Source organism: Myxine glutinosa, chromosome 9 (genome assembly GCF_964187855.1).
Source record: "Myxine glutinosa chromosome 9, kmMyxGlut1.1, whole genome shotgun sequence".
In the NCBI taxonomy this organism is placed as follows: Eukaryota; Metazoa; Chordata; class Myxini; order Myxiniformes; family Myxinidae; genus Myxine; species Myxine glutinosa.
The window spans coordinates 56,999,665-57,019,818 of record NC_136269.1 but is presented as its reverse complement, the minus strand read 5'-3'; the positions used below and the strand labels follow the sequence as shown (position 1 = coordinate 57,019,818).

Sequence of the window (20,154 nt, the reverse complement as noted above, 5' to 3'; positions counted from 1 at the left end):
TGTAGCCATGCCAGGAATTTAATGTAATCTAGGCAGTTTTCACAATTGGTGTACTCACCTTTCAGCTGCACTGTCAGCATCCTACAAGGATGTTGAAACTTCATTTAAGGAAAGGGCCAAGCTGACTTCCTAGCCAGCTAGTGTTTGGATGAAAAAATGTGAATCTTTCCTGGGAAAAAACACATTTCCAAGCTGGCCTCCAAAGCCAGTCGCCGACTGGGCATTCTCCGTCGTGCGAAGTCCTTCCTTGGCACCTTGAGCTCCTCACCACATACAAGGCTTTCATCCGTAGCTCAATGGAATAATGCTCTCCCCTCTGGGCTGATGCTCCTGCCTCACACCTAGTAGCTCGACTTTAGGCTGTTGAAACCAAAGCTTTCAGAATCATTGGAATCTCCCACGATGAAGCTAACTCTGAGGGTCTTTCACTCACTCACTCACTGCAGGCAGGTTGGTGGTATTTCTGTCTTCTACCGACTCCTCTCTGGCCTAGCCCCCCAGCCCTGTCTGTGCTCTGTCCCCCAAATACTCCTACAGGTCGCACAAGATCTGCCTGCATCCCTCTTCTGGTGAAACTGCCAAAATCAAGACTCTGCTCACCTTCACTCTTTCATTCCTCTTTTCTCCCGCCTCTGGAACAAACTCCCTCACTCTCTTCAATCCCACTCCTCCCTCAAGGTATTTAAAACAGCTGTCCACCACCATCTCTTATCTTCCCCCATCCAAAACCTTGATCTTTTATACCCCCGTTAATTCACCCCAGATGCACTTTTTTGAAATACCGACTTCTTTCCTGGAAGTCCTAGCAGTGTCCATGTGTTGTTTTTTTTACCTCTCCCACCCCCCACACCCCTTGCCATGCCTCCTCCCCCCAAGCCCTCTCCCTCCCACAGATCTCCCGATGTCCCTGCTCTCAAATGTTGTACTTTTGTCCTTCCCCATCTCTCTCCATCTTATCTCCCATTCCCTTTATTTTATGTTTTATGTGTCCGTTTGTTTGTTTTTGTTGTCATTAATTTTAGCTCTTACACGAGCCTCGATCTTGTATTAAAAAAAAAAAAATGCTATCCAGGTTCCTCCTGATGGCTCCATCTTTGCTCTTTGCTTATTGAGGTTCCTTCTCATGACTAATAATGCATTATTTGTTCTTCCATTTGATTTGTGAAAATATAGAAATATCTGATTGTACACCATTTGACATTCTTAGTTGTTGAGTTCTGAGAGAGGAAATTATTGTCCTTAAAAAGCATTTAGGAGTGCCCAGGATCTCGGCATCTCAGCATCTCGGGGCCCGAAAACATAAATACAACATAAAACATCTAGGAGCCGCCCGAAAAAGCATCTCAGGGCACACCGAGTTTATCCTATACACACAAACGTTTGTTGAGTTTACACTTTTGTAAACAAGACCGAAAGTCTAACAGTGGCATACCCAGGATTGTTTGATATTTAGTTAAAGAGGATTGTATGACCTGGGTGGGGATACCAGTTAGCAAATAATGCAATTATTAAATTATTTTGAAGTACTCTCTAGTCTCTAAGCTGTTTGTCTCCATGGAAGTGAAGAGATTGTATTGAGACACTGGTTTATTATCTTGCCAAAACGAAGTTTTTGCAAGATGTATCAGTCAGCTTGTATGTTTGTTATCTTGCCAAAACGAAGTTTTTGCAAGATGTATCAGTCAGCTTGTATGTTTGTTTGTTTGTTATCTTGCCAAAACGAAGTTTTTGCAAGATGTATTAGTCAGCTTGTATGTTTGTTTTTTTGTTTGTTTTTTTGTTTTTTTGTTTTTTTGTTTTTTTGTTTTTTTGTTTGTGGTTAATCATTTTTTTTCCACGTTTAGATCACTCTGTAGACCACAGTTATTATTGGAAACTCCTGTAACTTCGCATATCAGAGTCCTATAGAGATACCCTTCAGCACACAAAATTTTGAAGGTCAAGGTCAAAGGTCAAGGTCACTTTGTGGTCAATCATGGAGGTCGACGAAACCCTTATTTTTTGAGTAACTTTGATCAGATCGTCTCCAAACTTCATGGGAATCTAGTATATGGTCCGGCGCTCAGCTGATTAGTTTTTGGTGGCGATCGGCCTTGACCTTCATGGTTAGCGCTGGAGGTCGAAAATTATTGACCCCAAGGTCAAATGTTGAAACCCTTATTTTTTGAGTAACTTTGATCGGATCGTCTCCAAACTTCATGGGAATCTAGTATATGGTCCGGCGCTCAGCTGATTAGTTTTTGGTGGCGATCGGCCTTGACCTTCATGGTTAGCGCTGGAGGTCGAAAATTATTGACCCCAAGGTCAAATGTTGAAATCGTAGGTACCATATCTTCGCATATCTTCGCATGTAACTTCGCATATCAGAGTCCTATAGAGATACCCTTCAGCACACAAAATTTTGAAGGTCAAGGTCAAAGGTCAAGGTCACTTTGTGGTCAATCATGGAGGTCGACGAAACCCTTATTTTTTGAGTAACTTTGATCGGATCGTCTCCAAACTTCATGGGAATCTAGTATATGGTCCGGCGCTCAGCTGATTAGTTTTTGGTGGCGATCGGCCTTGACCTTCATGGTTAGCGCTGGAGGTCGAAAGTTATTGACCCCAAGGTCAAATGTTGAAATCCTTATTTTTTGAGTAACTTTGATCGGATCGTCTCCAAACTTCATGGGAATCTAGTATATGGTCCGGCGCTCAGCTGATTAGTTTTTGGTGGCGATCGGCCTTGACCTTCATGGTTAGCGCTGGAGGTCGAAAATTATTGACCCCAAGGTCAAATTTTGAAATCGTAGGTACCATATGGAGTAATACCTCATATGAATGCCCTTGATGAGTGCTTCCCAGATCTGTAAACAGTTTGACGCTATGACGTCATTTGATGACGTCATGACGAAAAAACGGAATTTTCATGAAAAAATTATTTCCTCAGTTCTCATCAAAATCTTTCAATATTTCATGTGCGTTGGTCATGAAGACATACTATTCACCATACGAAATTATTAAGGTCAAGGTCAAAGGTCAAGGTCACTTTGCGGTCAATCATGGAGGTCAACGAAACCCTTATTTTTTGAGTAACTTTGATCTTATGATCTCCAAACTTGGTGGGTATATAGGGTGTGGTATGGCGCTCAGTTGATTAGTTTTTGGTGTCGATCGGCCTTGACCTTCAAGGTCATTTTGAAGGTCATTCAATTTTGACCAAAAGGTAAAATTTTCAAGTTTCAGTTACCATATCGAGTAGTACCTCAAATTGAAGCCCTTGTTGAGTGCTTTCCAAACATATAACTAGTTTGACAATGTGACGTCATTTGACGGCGTTATGACGAAAAAACTGCACTTTTCATGTATATTGTATTGCTTTAGTTCGCATTGTTTAGGTCACTCTGTAGAGCACAGTTCCCTTTGGAAACTCTTGTAAGTTCGCATATCAGAGTCTTTTAGAGATACCCTTTAGCACACAAAATTATGAAGGTCAAGGTCAAAGGTCAAGGTCACTTTGCGGCCAATCATGGAGGTCGACGAAACACTAATTGTTTGAGTAACTTTGATCGGATCGTCTCCAAACTTCATGGGAATCTAGTATATGGTCCGGCGCTCAGCTGATTAGTTTTTGGTGGCGATCGGCCTTGACCTTCATGGTTAGCGCTGGAGGTCGAAAATTATTGACCCCAAGGTCAAATTTTGAAATCGTAGGTACCATATCGAGTAATACCTCATATGAATGCCCTTGATGAGTGCTTCCCAGATCTGTAAACAGTTTGACGCTATGACGTCATTTGATGACGTCATGACGAAAAAACGGAATTTTCATGAAAAAATTATTTCCTCAGTTCTCATCAAAATCTTTCAATATTTCATGTGCGTTGGTCATGAAGACATACTATTCACCATACGAAATTATTAAGGTCAAGGTCAAAGGTCAAGGTCACTTGGCAAGATACGGTTCACCCTGTGGGTGACATATTTATCTTGCCAAAACGAAGTTTTTGCAAGATGTATCAGTCAGCTTGTATGTTTGTTTGTTTGTTTGTTTTTTTGTTTTTTTGTTTTTTTGTTTGTGGTTAATCATTTTTTTTTCACGTTTAGATCACTCTGTAGACCACAGTTATTATTGGAAACTCCTGTAACTTCGCATATCAGAGTCCTATAGAGATACCCTTCAGCACACAAAATTTTGAAGGTCAAGGTCAAAGGTCAAGGTCACTTTGCGGTCAATCATGGAGGTCAACGAAACCCTTATTTTTTGAGTAACTTTGATCGGATCGTCTCCAAACTTCATGGGAATCTAGTATATGGTCCGGCGCTCAGCTGATTAGTTTTTGGTGGCGATCGGCCTTGACCTTCATGGTTAGCGCTGGAGGTCGAAAATTATTGACCCCAAGGTCAAATTACGAAACCCTTATTTTTTGAGTAACTTTGATCTTATGATCTCCAAACTTGGTGGGTATATAGGGGGTGGTATGGCGCTCAGTTGATTAGTTTTTGGTGTCGATCGGCCTTGACCTTCAAGGTCATTTTGAAGGTCATTCAATTTTGAACAAAAGGTAAAATTTTCAAGTTTCAGTTACCATATCGAGTAGTACCTCAAATTGAAGCCCTTGATGAGTGCTTCCCAGATCTGTAAACAGTTTGACGCTATGACGTCATTTGATGACGTCATGACGAAAAAACTGAATTTTCATGAAAAAATTATTTCCTCAGTTCTCATCAAAATCTTTCAATATTTCATGTGCGTTGGTCATGAAGACATACTATTCACCATACGAAATTATTAAGGTCAAGGTCAAATGGCAAGATACGGTTCACCCTGTGGGTGACATATGTTCATTTATTTGTTTTTTTGTTTTTTTGTTTGTGGTTAATCATTTTTTTTTCACGTTTAGATCACTCTGTAGACCACAGTTATTATTGGAAACTCCTGTAACTTCGCATATCAGAGTCCTATAGAGATACCCTTCAGCACACAAAATTTTGAAGGTCAAGGTCAAAGGTCAAGGTCACTTTGCGGTCAATCATGGAGGTCGACGAAACCCTTATTTTTTGAGTAACTTTGATCGGATCGTCTCCAAACTTCATGGGAATCTAGTATATGGTCCGGCGCTCAGCTGATTAGTTTTTGGTGGCGATCGGCCTTGACCTTCATGGTTAGCGCTGGAGGTCGAAAATTATTGACCCCAAGGTCAAATTTTGAAATCGTAGGTACCATATCGAGTAATACCTCATATGAATGCCCTTGATGAGTGCTTCCCAGATCTGTAAACAGTTTGACGCTATGACGTCATTTGATGACGTCATGACGAAAAAACGGAATTTTCACATTTTGGCAAGATACGGTTCACCCTGTGGGTGACATATGTTTATTATATATGTTGGTCAGTTAGTCAACACTATCAAAGTGACCTCAGCACCATCCCGACACACACCGCTGCGTGTTACGGAATGAGGTGTTTTAGGCGGATGGAGTGCAAATCCTGCCACCAACCTCCTTGAGAGAGGACCCAGTGAGTTGGTACTCATTTTCCCGACCTCAGAAGGATAACAGGCTGAGTCAACCCCCACCTGGTGTTAATTCAACAGCTGACCAGGATTTGAACTCAGGACCCAAGCCCTCCACCCTAACCGTTAAGCCAACACCTAACCGTTGCTTCACCTGCTCGGCTCCTTCGCTGTTTCCTCGGGCTCACTCTCGTGGGTTGTGCCCATTGTTTGCAGCGGCGGTGGTGGCGGTTTGCCGCCGTGATCTTGATTAGCGGCGGCGGTCGTTTGCCGCTGCATTTGCCGCTTTGCCTCCAACCTTGGCCTCGTGCTCGTCTCTTCGCTCCTGTCTGCCCTCTGCATGGTCCCGGCTCTGCTCCTGGCTTCACCTGCTCGGCTCCTTCGCTGTTTCCTCGGGCCCACTCCCGTGGGTTGTGACGATTGTTTCACCTCCTCACCCTTGGCCTCGTGCTCGTCCCTTCGCTCCTGCTGGCATGGCTCTGCGGTACTCCGCCGCAAGGCTTCTCCTGCTTAAAACCCGCTCCACCCCATCATGCATCTCTGCAATCAAATCGAATGGACTCCTGCGTCGACCCAGGTACATTCACCGTGGCTCCGGTCGTAAGTTTGTTTATTTACAATCAGGTCACTCCATCCCCATCCTCTGGTCGGCTCAGCGCACTCCCACTCATCGTCCCAACACACCTGGTCACAACAACGCACAAAATCGCACCTCCTGTCTGCGAACCCTGGCCAAATCACCTGGATTCATACCCGCCATACAAAACAACATCAAGCTCACCCTGTTCAATACCCGGTCCCTCAACAACAAATGCCTCATCCTGAACGACTACATCCTGGAAAATAAACTGGACTTTCTCTGTCTCACTGAGACCTGGCAACAACCACTGGACTACTACACGCTCAACCTCACCACACCCAATGGATATTCTTACATCAATAAACCACGCTCGGAGGGCCGAGGTGGTGGAATTGCCGTTATTCACCGACAAGATATCAAGACCAACCTCATCTCCATCTCATCTGCTCCATCATTTGAACACCTGGCTTTTAAACTCTCTGGTCACACACAGTCAGTCATGGCTGTTGTCTACCGCCCTCCCAAACCACACCCATCATTCCTGTCTGACTTCTCCTACTTTCTGACCCAGCTATGTTCCCTCTCCCCCTCAATCCTCCTCCTTGGTGATTTCAATATCCACATGGACTCCACTGACTCCACGCTAACCACTGACTTCACTGATTTACTCACCTGCTTTAACCTCACTCAACATGTCAACTTTCCTACCCATAACCGTGGTCACATTTTGGACCTTGGCTGCTCTACTGGACTAATTTTGCACCATCTCTCTGGCTCCGACCTCACTCTCTCTGACCACCTAGCCATCACTCTGACCATCAACATCCCCACCCCAGCACCAAGGCATTATCGCACTATCAACTTCCGTAAGCTAAACGCTCTTTCACCTACCTCATTCTCATCGACCCTCTCTGAAAAAATGTCCACTTCTCCCTTCGTTGACCTCCACACCCATTCTGACCTCACTGACTACTACAACCACACTCTCTCCTCCTGCCTTGACCAACTTGCGCCTATAAAAACCAAAACAGTTTCTTTCACCCATTCTGCTCCCTGGTTTACCCCTGAACTCCGCCTGATGAAAACTCGTGCTTGCCAACTTGAAAGGCTCCGCAATAAAACATGTCTCACAGTTCACTCCCAGGCCTACAAGGACCACATACAACACTATAAAGATGCCCTCTCCCACGCCCGCTCTGCCTACTACTCTCAAATTATCCACTCTGGCTCCGGAAACCCAAAAGCACTCTTCTCTACAATAAACAAACTCCTCAGCCCCCTGAACACCACCACCCAGTCATTCACAATAGACAACTGCATCTGCTTCCTTTCATTCTTCCAACGCAAAATTGAAAACATCTACAACAGCTTGACCACCGCCGCACCCACTCCCCCTCAAACCACCTGCCCCCCCTTATCCTGCCATCCCCTGTCTCAATTCTCCCCAGTCTCCCCTACTGACCTCTCTGAACTCCTCATCGGAATGAAAACTGCCACCTGCACTCTTGACCCCATCCCCTCCAGCTTTGTCAAGGCCTCCCTTCCTGCGCTCTCTCCACTTATCATTGCAACAATAAACTCCTCCCTGTCTACAGGCATCGTCCCACCATCCCTCAAAATTGCTGCTGTTACCCCCATTCTGAAAAAACCTGGACTAAACCCTGACACCCTAAATAACTTCAGACCCATCTCCAACCTACCCTTTCTGTCAAAGGTTTTGGAACGCGCTGTAGCCACTCAACTCAAACATCACCTCTCTGCCAATAACCTGCATGAAACATTCCAATCCGGATTCCGCTCCAACCACAGTACTGAAACTGCTCTCCTCAAAATCACCAACGACCTTCTCCTCTCCTCTGATGCTGGCAACCTCAACATTCTCATCCTCCTCGACCTCAGCGCCGCCTTTGACACCATCGATCACACCATCCTCCTCACCCGACTTGAAACCACCTTTAACATTACCGGCACTGCCCTCTCTTGGATTAAATCATACCTCTCTGACAGACGTCAGTTCATCTCCATCAATAACTGCAAATCCCCCACTGCTCCCCTCCCCCAAGGTGTCCCCCAAGGTTCAGTTATTGGCCCCCTCCTCTTCATCCTTTACCTGTCCCCCCTCGGTCACTTAATCCGCCGTCATGGTCTCCAATTCCACTGCTTCGCCGATGACATCCAGCTTTTCATCTCCACCAAGTCCATCTCCACCGCCACCCACTCTATCCTGACAAACTGCATCACTGAAATAAAATCCTGGCTTCAAATCAACTTCCTCAAACTTAACTGTGATAAATCTGAAATAATCATCATTGGCCCAAAAACGCTCACCAAGTCCACCCATAACTTTGCCGTCAACATCGACGGTTTCCCAGTATCCACCTCCCCTCACATCCGGAATCTTGGCATCATCTTTGACCAAACCCTCTCCTTCAACAAATACACTAAACAGATCACAAAGACAGCCCTCTTTCACCTGAAAAACATCGCCCGTCTCCGTCCATCCCTCTCCTCCGTGGGTGCAGAAACCCTCATCCACGCCTTCATCACTTCCCGTCTGGACTACTGCAATAGCCTCCTTTATGGTTCACCCTCAACAATCACCAATAAACTCCAATACATTCAGAACTCCGCTGCCCGTCTACTCACTCATTCCCGGACCTATGACCACATCACCCCCGTCCTTTACAAGCTTCACTGGCTCCCCATCTCCCAGAGAATCCAGTACAAAATCCTCCTCTTGACCTACAAAGCCCTCCATAACCTGGCCCCATCCTACCTGGCTGACCTCCTCTCCAGACACACTCCCACCCACAACCTCCGCTCTGCTGGTACCAACCTCCTGACCCCCCCCCCCCCCCCCCCCCATCCGGACCAAATTTAGATGCTGGGGGGACAGGGCCTTCTCCATCGCTGCTCCCACCCTCTGGAACTCGCTACCTCACACCATCAGAGACTCCTCCTCACTCACCACATTCAAAACCTCACTCAAGACCCACCTGTTCAACACTGCATTCAACATTTAACCCACAGCATCTAACCCCTGACTATCTCCTCTCCTTCTCCCTCCTTTGTGCTTTGAATATTTCCCTATTGATTCTTCTTTTTTTGCAATTGTTTTTATGTTTTGCTATGCATTATGTTTTGCACTCTGTCAAAGCGTCTTTGGGCTTCCTGAAAAGCGCTATATAAAATAAATGCATTATTATTATTATTAAGTATGAACTGTACGACAAAGATGAACCGATTATATTTTGGTGTCAAAAGTCTATGGTCATTTGACCTTTAATTGAAAATATTTGGTACCACAATAAGTTGTGAACTATAGAAGGGATTTCAACCAAACTTGGCACAAGTATAGACTGTGATACAAAGATGAACCGATTCGATTTTGGCTACAGCAGGTCAAAGGTCATGTACCCTTAGAAAATCAATTTGCCAATCATAACTTCATAACTAAGGGGTGTAAAGATTTAAATGTTATAAAAGGTTGGAAGGGTGAAGGGATCTAAAGGTGTCTAAAGTATTGAAAGGGTCTTAAAGGTAAATGTCATCTTTAGGGTCTTGGGGATCTTCAGGATCTTGGGGTATAAAGGGTATTTTGGGTATTTGTGGTCTTTTAGGGTTTTCAGGGTCTCCAAGGTCTTTTGGGAATTTTGGGTCTTCGTGGTCTTCGTGGTCTTTTCGTTCTTTAATGGTATTTTGGGTATTCAGGGTCTTTTGGGTCTTTTGCGTCCTTTGGGGGTCTTTTGGGTCTGTGTCTTCAGGGTATTTTGAGTCTTCAGGGTATTTTGAGTCTTCAGGGTATTTTGAGTCTTCAGGGTATTTTGAGCCTTCAGGGTATTTTGAGTCTTCAGGGTATTTTGAGTCTTCAGGGTATTTTGAGTCGTCAGGGTATTTTGAGTCTTCAGGGTCTTTTGAGTCTTCAGGGTCTTTTGAGTCTTCAGGGTCTTTTGAGTCTTCAGGGTCTTTTGAATCTTCAGGGTATTTTGAGTCTTCAAGGGCTTTTTGGTCTTTAAGGGTCTTTGAGGTTTTTGGGGTCTTTGCGTTTTTGGTTCTTCGGGATATTTTGTGTCTTTGGGTTTTTTTTTGGTCCTCTGGGTCTTTTGTGTCTTTAGGGTCTTCTGGTTGTATTGGGTCCTCTGGGTGTTTTGAGTCTTTAAGGGTCTTATGGGTCTTTGTGTTATTTTGGGGTCTTAGTGGTCTTAAAGGCCTTGGGGGACTGAAAGGGTCTTCAAAGGTCTAAGGGATCTCAGCAGTCTAAAGGGTCGAAAGGTATATTCCAACAATACGTAATTAATAGACGTACATAATTAATAGACAAGATGCAACTGGCATTCAAACAGTACGTAATTGATAGACACATAATCACAGCTTAACGGCTTTCCCGGACAAGCGGTCCGCTTCCTGGACGTACGGCTTCACGGACCGTGTTTTTTGCTTTTATACATAATATGTCGATTAGGGTACATCATATACTCTCACCAAACCCTGGTTTGGTTCTCACAAAACCCTGGTGTTGGGCTAGCGGCTAGGGTGCCGGCTTAGGATCCGAGGATCCTGCGTTCGAATCCTGGTCGATCGCTGAATTAACGCCAGGGGAGTTGACTCAGCCTGTCATCCTTCCGAGGTCGGCTAATTGAGTACCAGTTCACTGGTAATTCCCTGTTTGTCGTTAAAGGCGGCAAAAAGGGTTGGCGTCAGGAAGGGCATCCGGCCGTAAAACATTGCTTCAAAAAGGGGACCAAAAAACAACAACAACCACGGTTCCCGAAAAAGGCCAACCCCCGCTTTGCGGGGAAAAATGGCCTCTAAAGGTGGTTATATACTCTCACCAAAATATGGAAACCACATTTGTAGCACTTATTCAGAAGCTGTTTTTAAAAGTTTTTTTTTTAACAAAAACTTTACTCATAAAATAGTCACTCCTCCTCCCACCTTTTTTTCCCCCCACCTGAAATAGTGCCCAGGTAGATGATTTTATTACTTTTTCTTACAATAAATCCTAATTTCATTTTGAACTACTAAGCCTTGAGCTGTTCGAACCTTTTTTTTTTTTTTTTTTACATTTTTCAGTGCACTGTTCCACTTTTCTTTTCGAGTCTGTTGCAAAATTGTTAACTAATTATGGATCCTTTGAAGAAGTGCACATGAGATGTTTACATCCTAAATGCATCCTCCATTGAGGATGCATTCATGTGGATGAGAGCCGAGCATTATGGATTTTTTTTTCTCCCTTTTTACATTCTGTATGGCTTCTGGAGGGAATAAAAAGATCCAAAGACAAGATGATCAAGTATGAATAGTCATGAGGTGGGAGCGTCTTAATATGCTATGACCTTGAAGCACTGGAGGTAAATGTAAGTGTACTCTATTCTGCATTTTGTGCTCAAATAGGTGGCCTACTTAGAATTTTGTACAGGGTGGCCCACAAAACGATGACATGTTTAGAGTGGTAATTGAAAAGTTTAAATGTGTATAAACAAACAACATATTCATGAGATAGGAACAATGTCCTTTGTAGATTTGTTTGTTGTGAACCACTTGTTGGGTAAGACCACTGTATTACCTCGACACTTTCTCCAAGCAGGAGATTGAATTATGTATGACGCTGTGCTGAATGTCCTGGTAAATTGAGTTGTACAGTTGCCCAACTTTAATCCTGAGGTCCAGGAATGTTAGTGGCGTTTGTGTTCAAACCACCCCATTAAAAATAATTGCATAGAATTGAATTGGGGTGACAGGCTGGTCATTTCATTCCTCGTCGGTGCCTGTCTGGAAACTGGAGAGAAATGGAATGACCTAAAAAATAAATTAAAAATGGGGGTGGGGGATCCCGGGGAGTCAACCACAACTCTCACAGTATGGGATTATCCTGAATGAACCACTGTGTCGCCATTTCTAAGCTCTTGTTCCACAAAAGCAGTAAAAAGTGATTAAGAAGCCTAGCAAGGTACTTGGTGAAATTACCTGTCCCTTTGATGAATAAGGGACCAATAAGGGCATGTCTTAAGGGCGCAATGACCTTTAGTCTGCAAAATGCGCTAAACAAGTTTTCACAATATTCTCTTGATATGCAATGTGGTACGAACAGTCGCTGCTTACCAACCTGAAAATAAAAGGAAACCATCATCATATTGTGTGCCATCCTGGACTTCTAGATTCTCAAATGGGATTACAGCACTGGAGTGCACATTCAAATATTGTACTTTTACTTGGCGAAGGAAACCAAAATGTGGTGTCAGCCCTTTTTTATTCTTTATTTATTTAACCTCTAAGAGCGACATAATGGAAGAGCAGGGTTAAATTGGCAATAGGGTGGCGAGTAAACAATTGGATACTAGACTGTGTGGCATGCTTGAGATATGTCCATAGAGACATTCTTGATCCCTTGATTGACATTTAGGGCCTCTGACCATTGCTGAAAGGGGTGCAGCGGCAAGTCCAGAGATGAGTGGCTGGGATGGAATCCAAACTGATGGTCTGATATCAGGCTGTTTGAAAACAGGAAAGGGGGGCGCAGCAACTGGATGCGTGGTGATGGGACGTGCGACGATGGTGGTGGGGTATCCGGAGACGAAGGGACATGTGGTGGGGAAGAAGTAGAAGTAGACCACTCTTTTTGCATCTTCAGATGCATATGGCTGCTGAAGCAGTTTCCAAGGCTATTGGGCATAATCCTGGACGGGTCGCCACTCCGACGCAGGATACTCGAATGGCGCATTCTTCCCATTAAGCTAGCACTCATTTTGCTGACCTCGGAAGGATGACAGGTTTAGTCAACTCACCTGCTGTTAATTCAGCGGCATGACGGGGGCTTGAACACCAGACCGTGAGATCTCAAGTCAGCTTCTGGTACCTTGACCGTTAAGCCGATGCCAGGCTTTAGAGGCCTCAATAGACCATCACAAGTTCGACACGACAGAGTCAATAAAACACGGGAATGGATACGAAAAACAATGGACAAGACGGACAAAACAAGGGTAGACAGAACAAATTCAGTGTGAAATCCTCGATGTCGGCAAATTTTTCACAGAATGATGATAACCATGTCCACACCAAAATGACGCATGGCAAATCTTGCATTCTCAATTTGTAATATTGTAAGGTTTACTTTTGCAGTACTTGTGTATGTTGCATTAATCGGATACAGTATGGGAGTAAATACGTGAGACCTGTTAAGATGAAGAGGAAGTGTCGATGTGGAAGGCTTCTCAATCTTCTTGTTAACAATTTTCAACCCTCTTATAACGTCATAGCGGGTGTTGTTTCAGTCTGAAGCTGCATGTCTGCAATCCTGTGATATTCCCATCAATTGTCGAAGAGCAAAAGCAATGCATGAATGGCTTGCTTATCTTCTGAAAATTTCTCACACATTTTGTTGGCTTTTTAAGGTTTCATTCTGACTTGAGTGAATGTCTTTTGGATGTAGTTAATCCACCTCTGTTTTTTGTTTTTCTTATTATTCCATAACCAACATGCTCTTGACTGTCATCATCTACAGGTGCTGGGCAGAGAACATCCTGATGTGGCAAAACAGCTGAACAATCTGGCACTGCTGTGCCAGAATCAGAGCAAGTATGAGGAGGTAGAGCATTACTATCGTCGTGCTTTGGACATCTATCAGGCACGTCTTGGACCTGACGACCCAAATGTCGCTAAAACCAAGAACAACCTGGTATGTATGAGACATACATGTGCACAGTCCCGAGGACAAGTGTCAGTTATTTTGGCTTTTAAAAATGTAAATTCTTTCTCATCTTTTTCACGGTGTGTATTCATGCGATCTTAGGTGACAACAGTTCCCATATCTTTTGACTGTGCCCATCTATTTTGCACTTTTATTTTTGAAAAACAAACAAACTGGAACAAATCGAAAGCAGCATTGCTCTTTTCCCTTTTTATGGCTTCATAAATATTGTTAAAAAGGGAACCATGATTGTCATGGGGCCCGCAAGGCTGACCCCCACTCTAGTGGGGAAAATGGCCTTAAAACGATCATTCATTCATTCATATTCATTCATAAATATTGTTATAGCTTTCTTGCTGCTTTCTATTCTGAGTTTGAATACGTTTAGCTGCAAACCCACAGGCATTGCAATCCTCTTCATTGTTTGGAAAAACATTGTTCACTGTTGTGCATATAAATTTTGTTGATGTGGTTTTGCATTTTAATGTGAGCAGGAAAAAAATTTTCCCTTCATTCCAGGCTCAAATTTCTTCCAAAAAATCTCTCATCTATGAGAAAAAGTGCTTTACCCATCTCTAAGCCACATCTCTCCCCTACCCTCCTCCATCCCTCTTTTTATTTTTGTTATACATGGTATATGGAGAATTGAACAGCTCGCACACAGACAGACATGAGGCTACAGTGGTCTTGACCTCTTCTTCTTTTTTTTTTTTAACATCAGAGAAACAGTTCGTTACCTTGGAATAAATGCCACTACTTCCAGAGGCACTCTGGATGCTGGCGATGCCATAATGTGATGTCACTTTTTCCTCTGTCGTCAACGGAGCAATTAAGGATAAATCCTCCCACCACCCTACTCCTCTCCCAGCTCCCTACTCCTCTCCCACCTCCCCTTCCACTCCCACCACCCTACACCTCTCCCAGCTCCCCACTCCTCTCCCACCCCCCCCCCCCCCTCCACTCCCACCACCCTACTCCTCTCCCTCCTCCACATGCTAACCCACAGGGTTGTCAGTGCACTGTCCTATCAATGCTGATCCTCGAGTGATGATGTTTATTCATTGGTATGATTCCGCCAAGGTCAGGATCGAACTGCCAACTTACCAGACTGGCAGCGGACACTCCAACCATAATGCCACTCAGTGTAGTAACACTTCCCAATATAGTGCCTTTTCCATTGCCATCTTTTATTTCATGAGTTCTTGTTTTTGTTTATTTGAACTTTGATTTTCTGTTGTTATTGGTTTGTCAATGTGCTGGGATTGAATGACTCAAGTGAGATGGGTTGAAAAGCATTTTTCTGTATAATCTCCTTTGTAACTACTGTATGTATGTATGTATGTATGTATGTATGTATTATATATATATATATATATATAATATATATATATATATATATATATATATATATATATTGTTACAGACGCGGTTTAGAGATGTTATTTTACCGAGCGGTTGGTATTGCCGCGTCCGAACAGTTACTCCCCGATTAGAACCCGATTCCACCCGACGTTGACCAGATCGCATCGCAGATATTCAATCGGGAAACCTCTAAAGCGACCGAAAGAGAAGGAAAAGAGAAAAAGACAGAGTACGGAGGAAGAACAGATTTATTATACACACACAAGCAAAAAGAAAGAGCGACCAAAATTATTTACAGCAATGGATGGAAGAAGCAGTCACACAGTGCATCGTTAGCTTATACTATTCATTTTACTTAACCCCAAGACAACGAGTAGGACAGACGACGTTCACACTTACACGGGGGATATTGCAGGCAGGTAGGGCTTGAGGTGGATTGCTGGAGAGGGAGGCAGGGTCGGAGGCAGCAGCTCTCAATTCCTCGCGGTTTTTGGCGGGAAAACCCTTCGTCGCGTATCCGCTACCGATGCTGTAGACGTCACGCGCTGGCTCGGTCACACCTGCTCCTCTCCTTCTGGTGGAGCCGTCTCCCTCCTTTCAGCGCATCTCTCCAAAGCTGGTTTCCTCTCCGAGTACCTCTCCTCTTTGGCTTGGAGCGTCTCGCATCTCACCGCTCCTCTCGTATGTCACCTCTTCGCTCATCTCCCAGGTCATCTGGTGAAGCAGTCCCTTACAGTCGCTTTTATCACTCGGGGCGGAATCAAGCCGCCGGCTGCGAGGGCACGCCTACCGGGTCGCTAACCGCGGTGCTGGTTGGCCAAGTGGGGTTGGCTCACTCCTCCCCTCTATGACGAGGTGGAGACACGCCTTTCTTCTCCGAGATTAGCACATGGGCAATGGCGGCTTGCGGGATTGAACACCACTCGCACCGCTTTTGAAAGGAACTTTGGAGAGCGGAGATGATTGGGGAAATTGCAAGGGCCTACGCTTATTTCGTTTGATACAATGCAGAGTCAATCTAGTGGGAAACACATATTTAGCCTACATGGAATAAGGAAATACACTATTTAAAAAGATATATCGTGGCCTGCGTGTAAGTTCCATGGAATTAACTAGGAGGACGGCTGCGACCATTATTTACATTACGAGGGTGTTACACATAACAAAACCATACTTTTTACATTCGTTACACTTCCTCCAAAATTGTTACACTTCTCAAAAACCGTTACACTTCTCAAATTCGTTACACTTCTCAAAACCGTTACAATATATATATATATATATATATATATATATATATATATATATATATATATATTATATATATATATATATATGTATATGTATATATATATATATATACATACATACATACATACATACATACACACACACACACATACATACATACATACATACATACATACATACATACATACATACATACACTACATGGCCAAAAGTATGTGGACACCCAAACATCACACCCATATGTGCTCGTGAACAATCATGGGCATTATTATGGAGTTGGTCCCCCCTCCATCCCCCCCCCCCCCCCCCTTTGCTGCTATAACAGCCTCCACTCTTTTGGGAAGGCTTTCCACTAGATGTTGGAATATTTCTGCAGGGATTTGCTTCCATTCAGCCACAAGAGCATTAGTGAGGTCGGGCACTGATGTTGGGCGATTAGGCCTGCCTCACAGTCGGTGTTCCAATTCATGCCAAAGCTGTTCGATGGGGTTGAGGTCAGGGCTCTGTGCAGGCCAGTCAAGTTCTTCCACACCGATCTCGACAAATAATTTCTGTATAGACTTCACTTTGTGCACGGGGGCATTGTCATGTTGAAACAGGAAAGGGCCTTTCCCAAACTGTTGCCACAAAGTTGGAAGCACACAATCATCTACAATGTCATTGTATGCTGTAGTGTTAAGATTTCCCTTCACTGGAACCAAGGGGCCGAGCCTGAACCGTGAAAAACAGCCCCAGACCATTATTCCTCCTCCACCAAAATTCACAGTTGGCACTATGCATTCGGACAGGTAGCATTCTCCTGGCATCCACCAACCCAGATTCGTCCGTCGAACTGCCAGATGGTGAAGCGTGATTCATCACTCCATATAACGTGTTTCCACTGCTCCAGAGTCCAATGGTGGCGAGCTTTACACCACTCCAGCCGACGCTTGGCATTGCGCATGGTGATCTTAGGCTTGTGTGCGGCTGCTCAGCCATGGAAACCCATTTCACAAAGCTCCCAATGAATAGTTGTTGTGCTGATGTTGCTTCCAGAGGCAGTTTGGAACTAGGTAGTGAGTGTTGCAACCGAGGACAGACAATTTTTTGCGTGCTTCAGCACTCGGCAGTCCCGTTCTATGAGCTTGTGTGGCCTACCACTTCGTGGCTGAGCTGTTGTTGCTCCTAGACGTTTCCACTTCACAATAACAGCACTTACAGTTGACCGGGGCAGCTCTAACAGGGCAGAAATTTGATGTACAGACTTGTTGGAAAAGTGACATCCTATGACGATGCCACGTTGAAAGTCACTGAACTCTTCAGTACGGCCCATTCCACTGCAAATGTTCGTCTATGGAGATTGCTTGGCTGTGTGCTTGATTATATATACCTGTCAGCAATGGCTGAAACAGCCGATTCCACTAATTTGAAGGGGTGTGCGCATACTTTTGGCTATGTCGTGTATATATTGTATATGATATTATGCAGTAGCTCGGTCGCTTTTCTTTACATGGTCATGGCTCGTGCAAAAGCTAGGACACAACATAACAAAGGGAACAGCAAGAGACAGGAAATGCCAACAGCAGGGTGGAGGGAGAAAGTAGATGGAGACAGACTAACAATGGATGCAGGAAACAACTAGAACGGCACTCAGTAGAGCGCATACCTCCGCCAGGCTGAACAGTTTACGTTTTGTATCCACTGATAGGGCAGATCTGGATTCGGACCTGAACCAAAATCTAATCAGCTTGTTCTTGTCACCTAACCAACTTGTCCACCAAGTTTAGTAACAACTCGTCCATAACCTTTTTAAATATCATGTTATATATTGCTTTTCGCCCGATCTCTCAATGGTGAAGAATCACTTGAAAATTAAATCAATCTCGTATCCGAATCCATATTCAGATCTTCACCAAAATCGAATCGATTCCTCATTGTCACATACGCAACCTCTTCACAAAGTTTCGTCTGAATCCGTGCACAATTTTTTGAGATATCTTGTTCACAGACAGACAGACAGACAGACAGACAGACAAACAGACAGACAGGGGTGAAAACATAACCTTTATCCACTTGTGGCGACGGCGGTAATGAGGGGTAGTGGAGAACATGAGTTGTGGTCAAGATGAGTACATAAGCAAACTTTTGGGAGGGGTAGGGGTAGTTTAATAGGTACAGAAAAGATCATGGTTTTGGATGGGGTATGACGATTTTATCAGCTCATAATGCATTCTTTAACATGTTCCCTATCATTTCCACATAGTTACTGTGCTCTTGTGCTAGACATTTACTCATGTCATAACTTGGCTATATTACTCCCATTTCTCCCTATCATGTTCTCACAACATTATATTAAGGTGCTCTATAGTACTGTACTTTAATTAGTGTAACCACAAAACAGATTCTAGTTTAAAGTGACATTCCGGAACACTCCAGTCCAATTTGAAGATAGCAAAGGACAGATTTGCAAATTGGAGGACATTTAATGGTGCCATAACATTTCCCAATAATATACAAAAGGGATTGTGTCCTCAGAAATCCTTTTTATTTATTTCTTTATTTCTTTATTTGCTCTTGATGAATATCGCATTAATTGCAAAAACATGACTTTGTTATATTCGAATGATGGAATATACCAAATAAAATACGACAATGCAGAACATGCCATTAAGATGACATTCTTGGCATCTGGACTTTGTGTGAGCGACATTACGATCTTCCTAAAGCATGTAATAACTGCCAGCACAAGATTATTAAAAGGCCAGAATAATTGTTCAATAAAATAAAACCTCAACTGCTAATTTAATATATCATTAGTTCTTGCTGTCCTTTGAATCACTGCTGAGATGGTCCGTCTTGGGCATCCGTGTAAATGTGCTGTTTGAAGATTGTGCACAAAGCCACATTCATATCAGACTAGTTTCTCTGGAGGAAAACCAAGCACTCAAATCTTTTTTTTTTCTATTGTCTTTGCCTTCTGTCCATTATCCCTCTGTTCTTTTCTCATTGCACAGGCTTCCTGTTACCTGAAACAGGGAAAATACAAGTCTGCTGAAGCGCTATACAAGGAAATTCTTACCCGTGCGCACGAGCGAGAGTTCGGCTCTGTCGACGGTACGAACAAACCACGTCACCCTGATCTTTTCCATCCGGTATCCTTACAAAACTCCACGCATCATGCCATTCAATTAAGGGCATTGCCTTACTGCACATCCACACAGCATAAGGTTGTATCTTACGGTGTTGAGCTGCCGATGGAGTCTTTACATCGGTGGTTGAGTATGCGAAAGGATGGCTGGTCACTCTGGTGCTCAGCATGGTTGGAAGAGCTGGACTAACGAAATGTTTGATATTCAAAACAGAATGTGCATTATTTTATGATTGAGAAGTTCAGTTGAGCTAAACAATTTGTCCCTATTCCATTTCCCAGAATTGAGGTAACGATGAGTTTCAGAGTTTTCAATTTGATCCTCAATGTTTCACCTTGTTATTATTCTCTTTAAACCCCGGTGCTTGAATAAAGTGCTTTCAAACGATTTTGCCTGGTATGCAGTATTTTAATTTTGTAACATAATAATAACGGTGCAAGGACGGCAACTATCCCGTTGTCTCTCCAATTTTCGCCTATCTCCTCTCTCACTGCTTTGTGCATTGTCGTCACACCGAGGAGCTATAATGAATAATATCATACAATTCTACCTACAGCATCCAAACTTACTTCCAACTTATCCTTTTATTCTGTTTGACGCGGTCAAACATAGAGTCTTATCATTGCATTTGCCATGTCAGATGACGTCAT

The 20,154-nt window shown here is 43.7% G+C and overlaps 1 protein-coding gene across 17 annotated transcripts in view; it reads left to right on the top strand.

Annotated features, from left to right (window-relative positions):
* LOC137435371 (kinesin light chain 1) overlaps nt 1-20,154 on the top strand; it is a 150,785-nt gene that overhangs the window by 94,047 nt on the left and 36,584 nt on the right. For all 17 annotated transcript variants that reach the window (XM_078784370.1, XM_078784361.1, XM_078784365.1 and 14 more), the window contains exons 9-10: nt 13,578-13,751; nt 19,370-19,469. In XM_078784370.1, the coding sequence (XP_078640496.1) occupies nt 13,578-13,751; nt 19,370-19,469 (274 nt within the window). The remainder of the gene's footprint in view (nt 1-13,577; nt 13,752-19,369; nt 19,470-20,154) is intronic.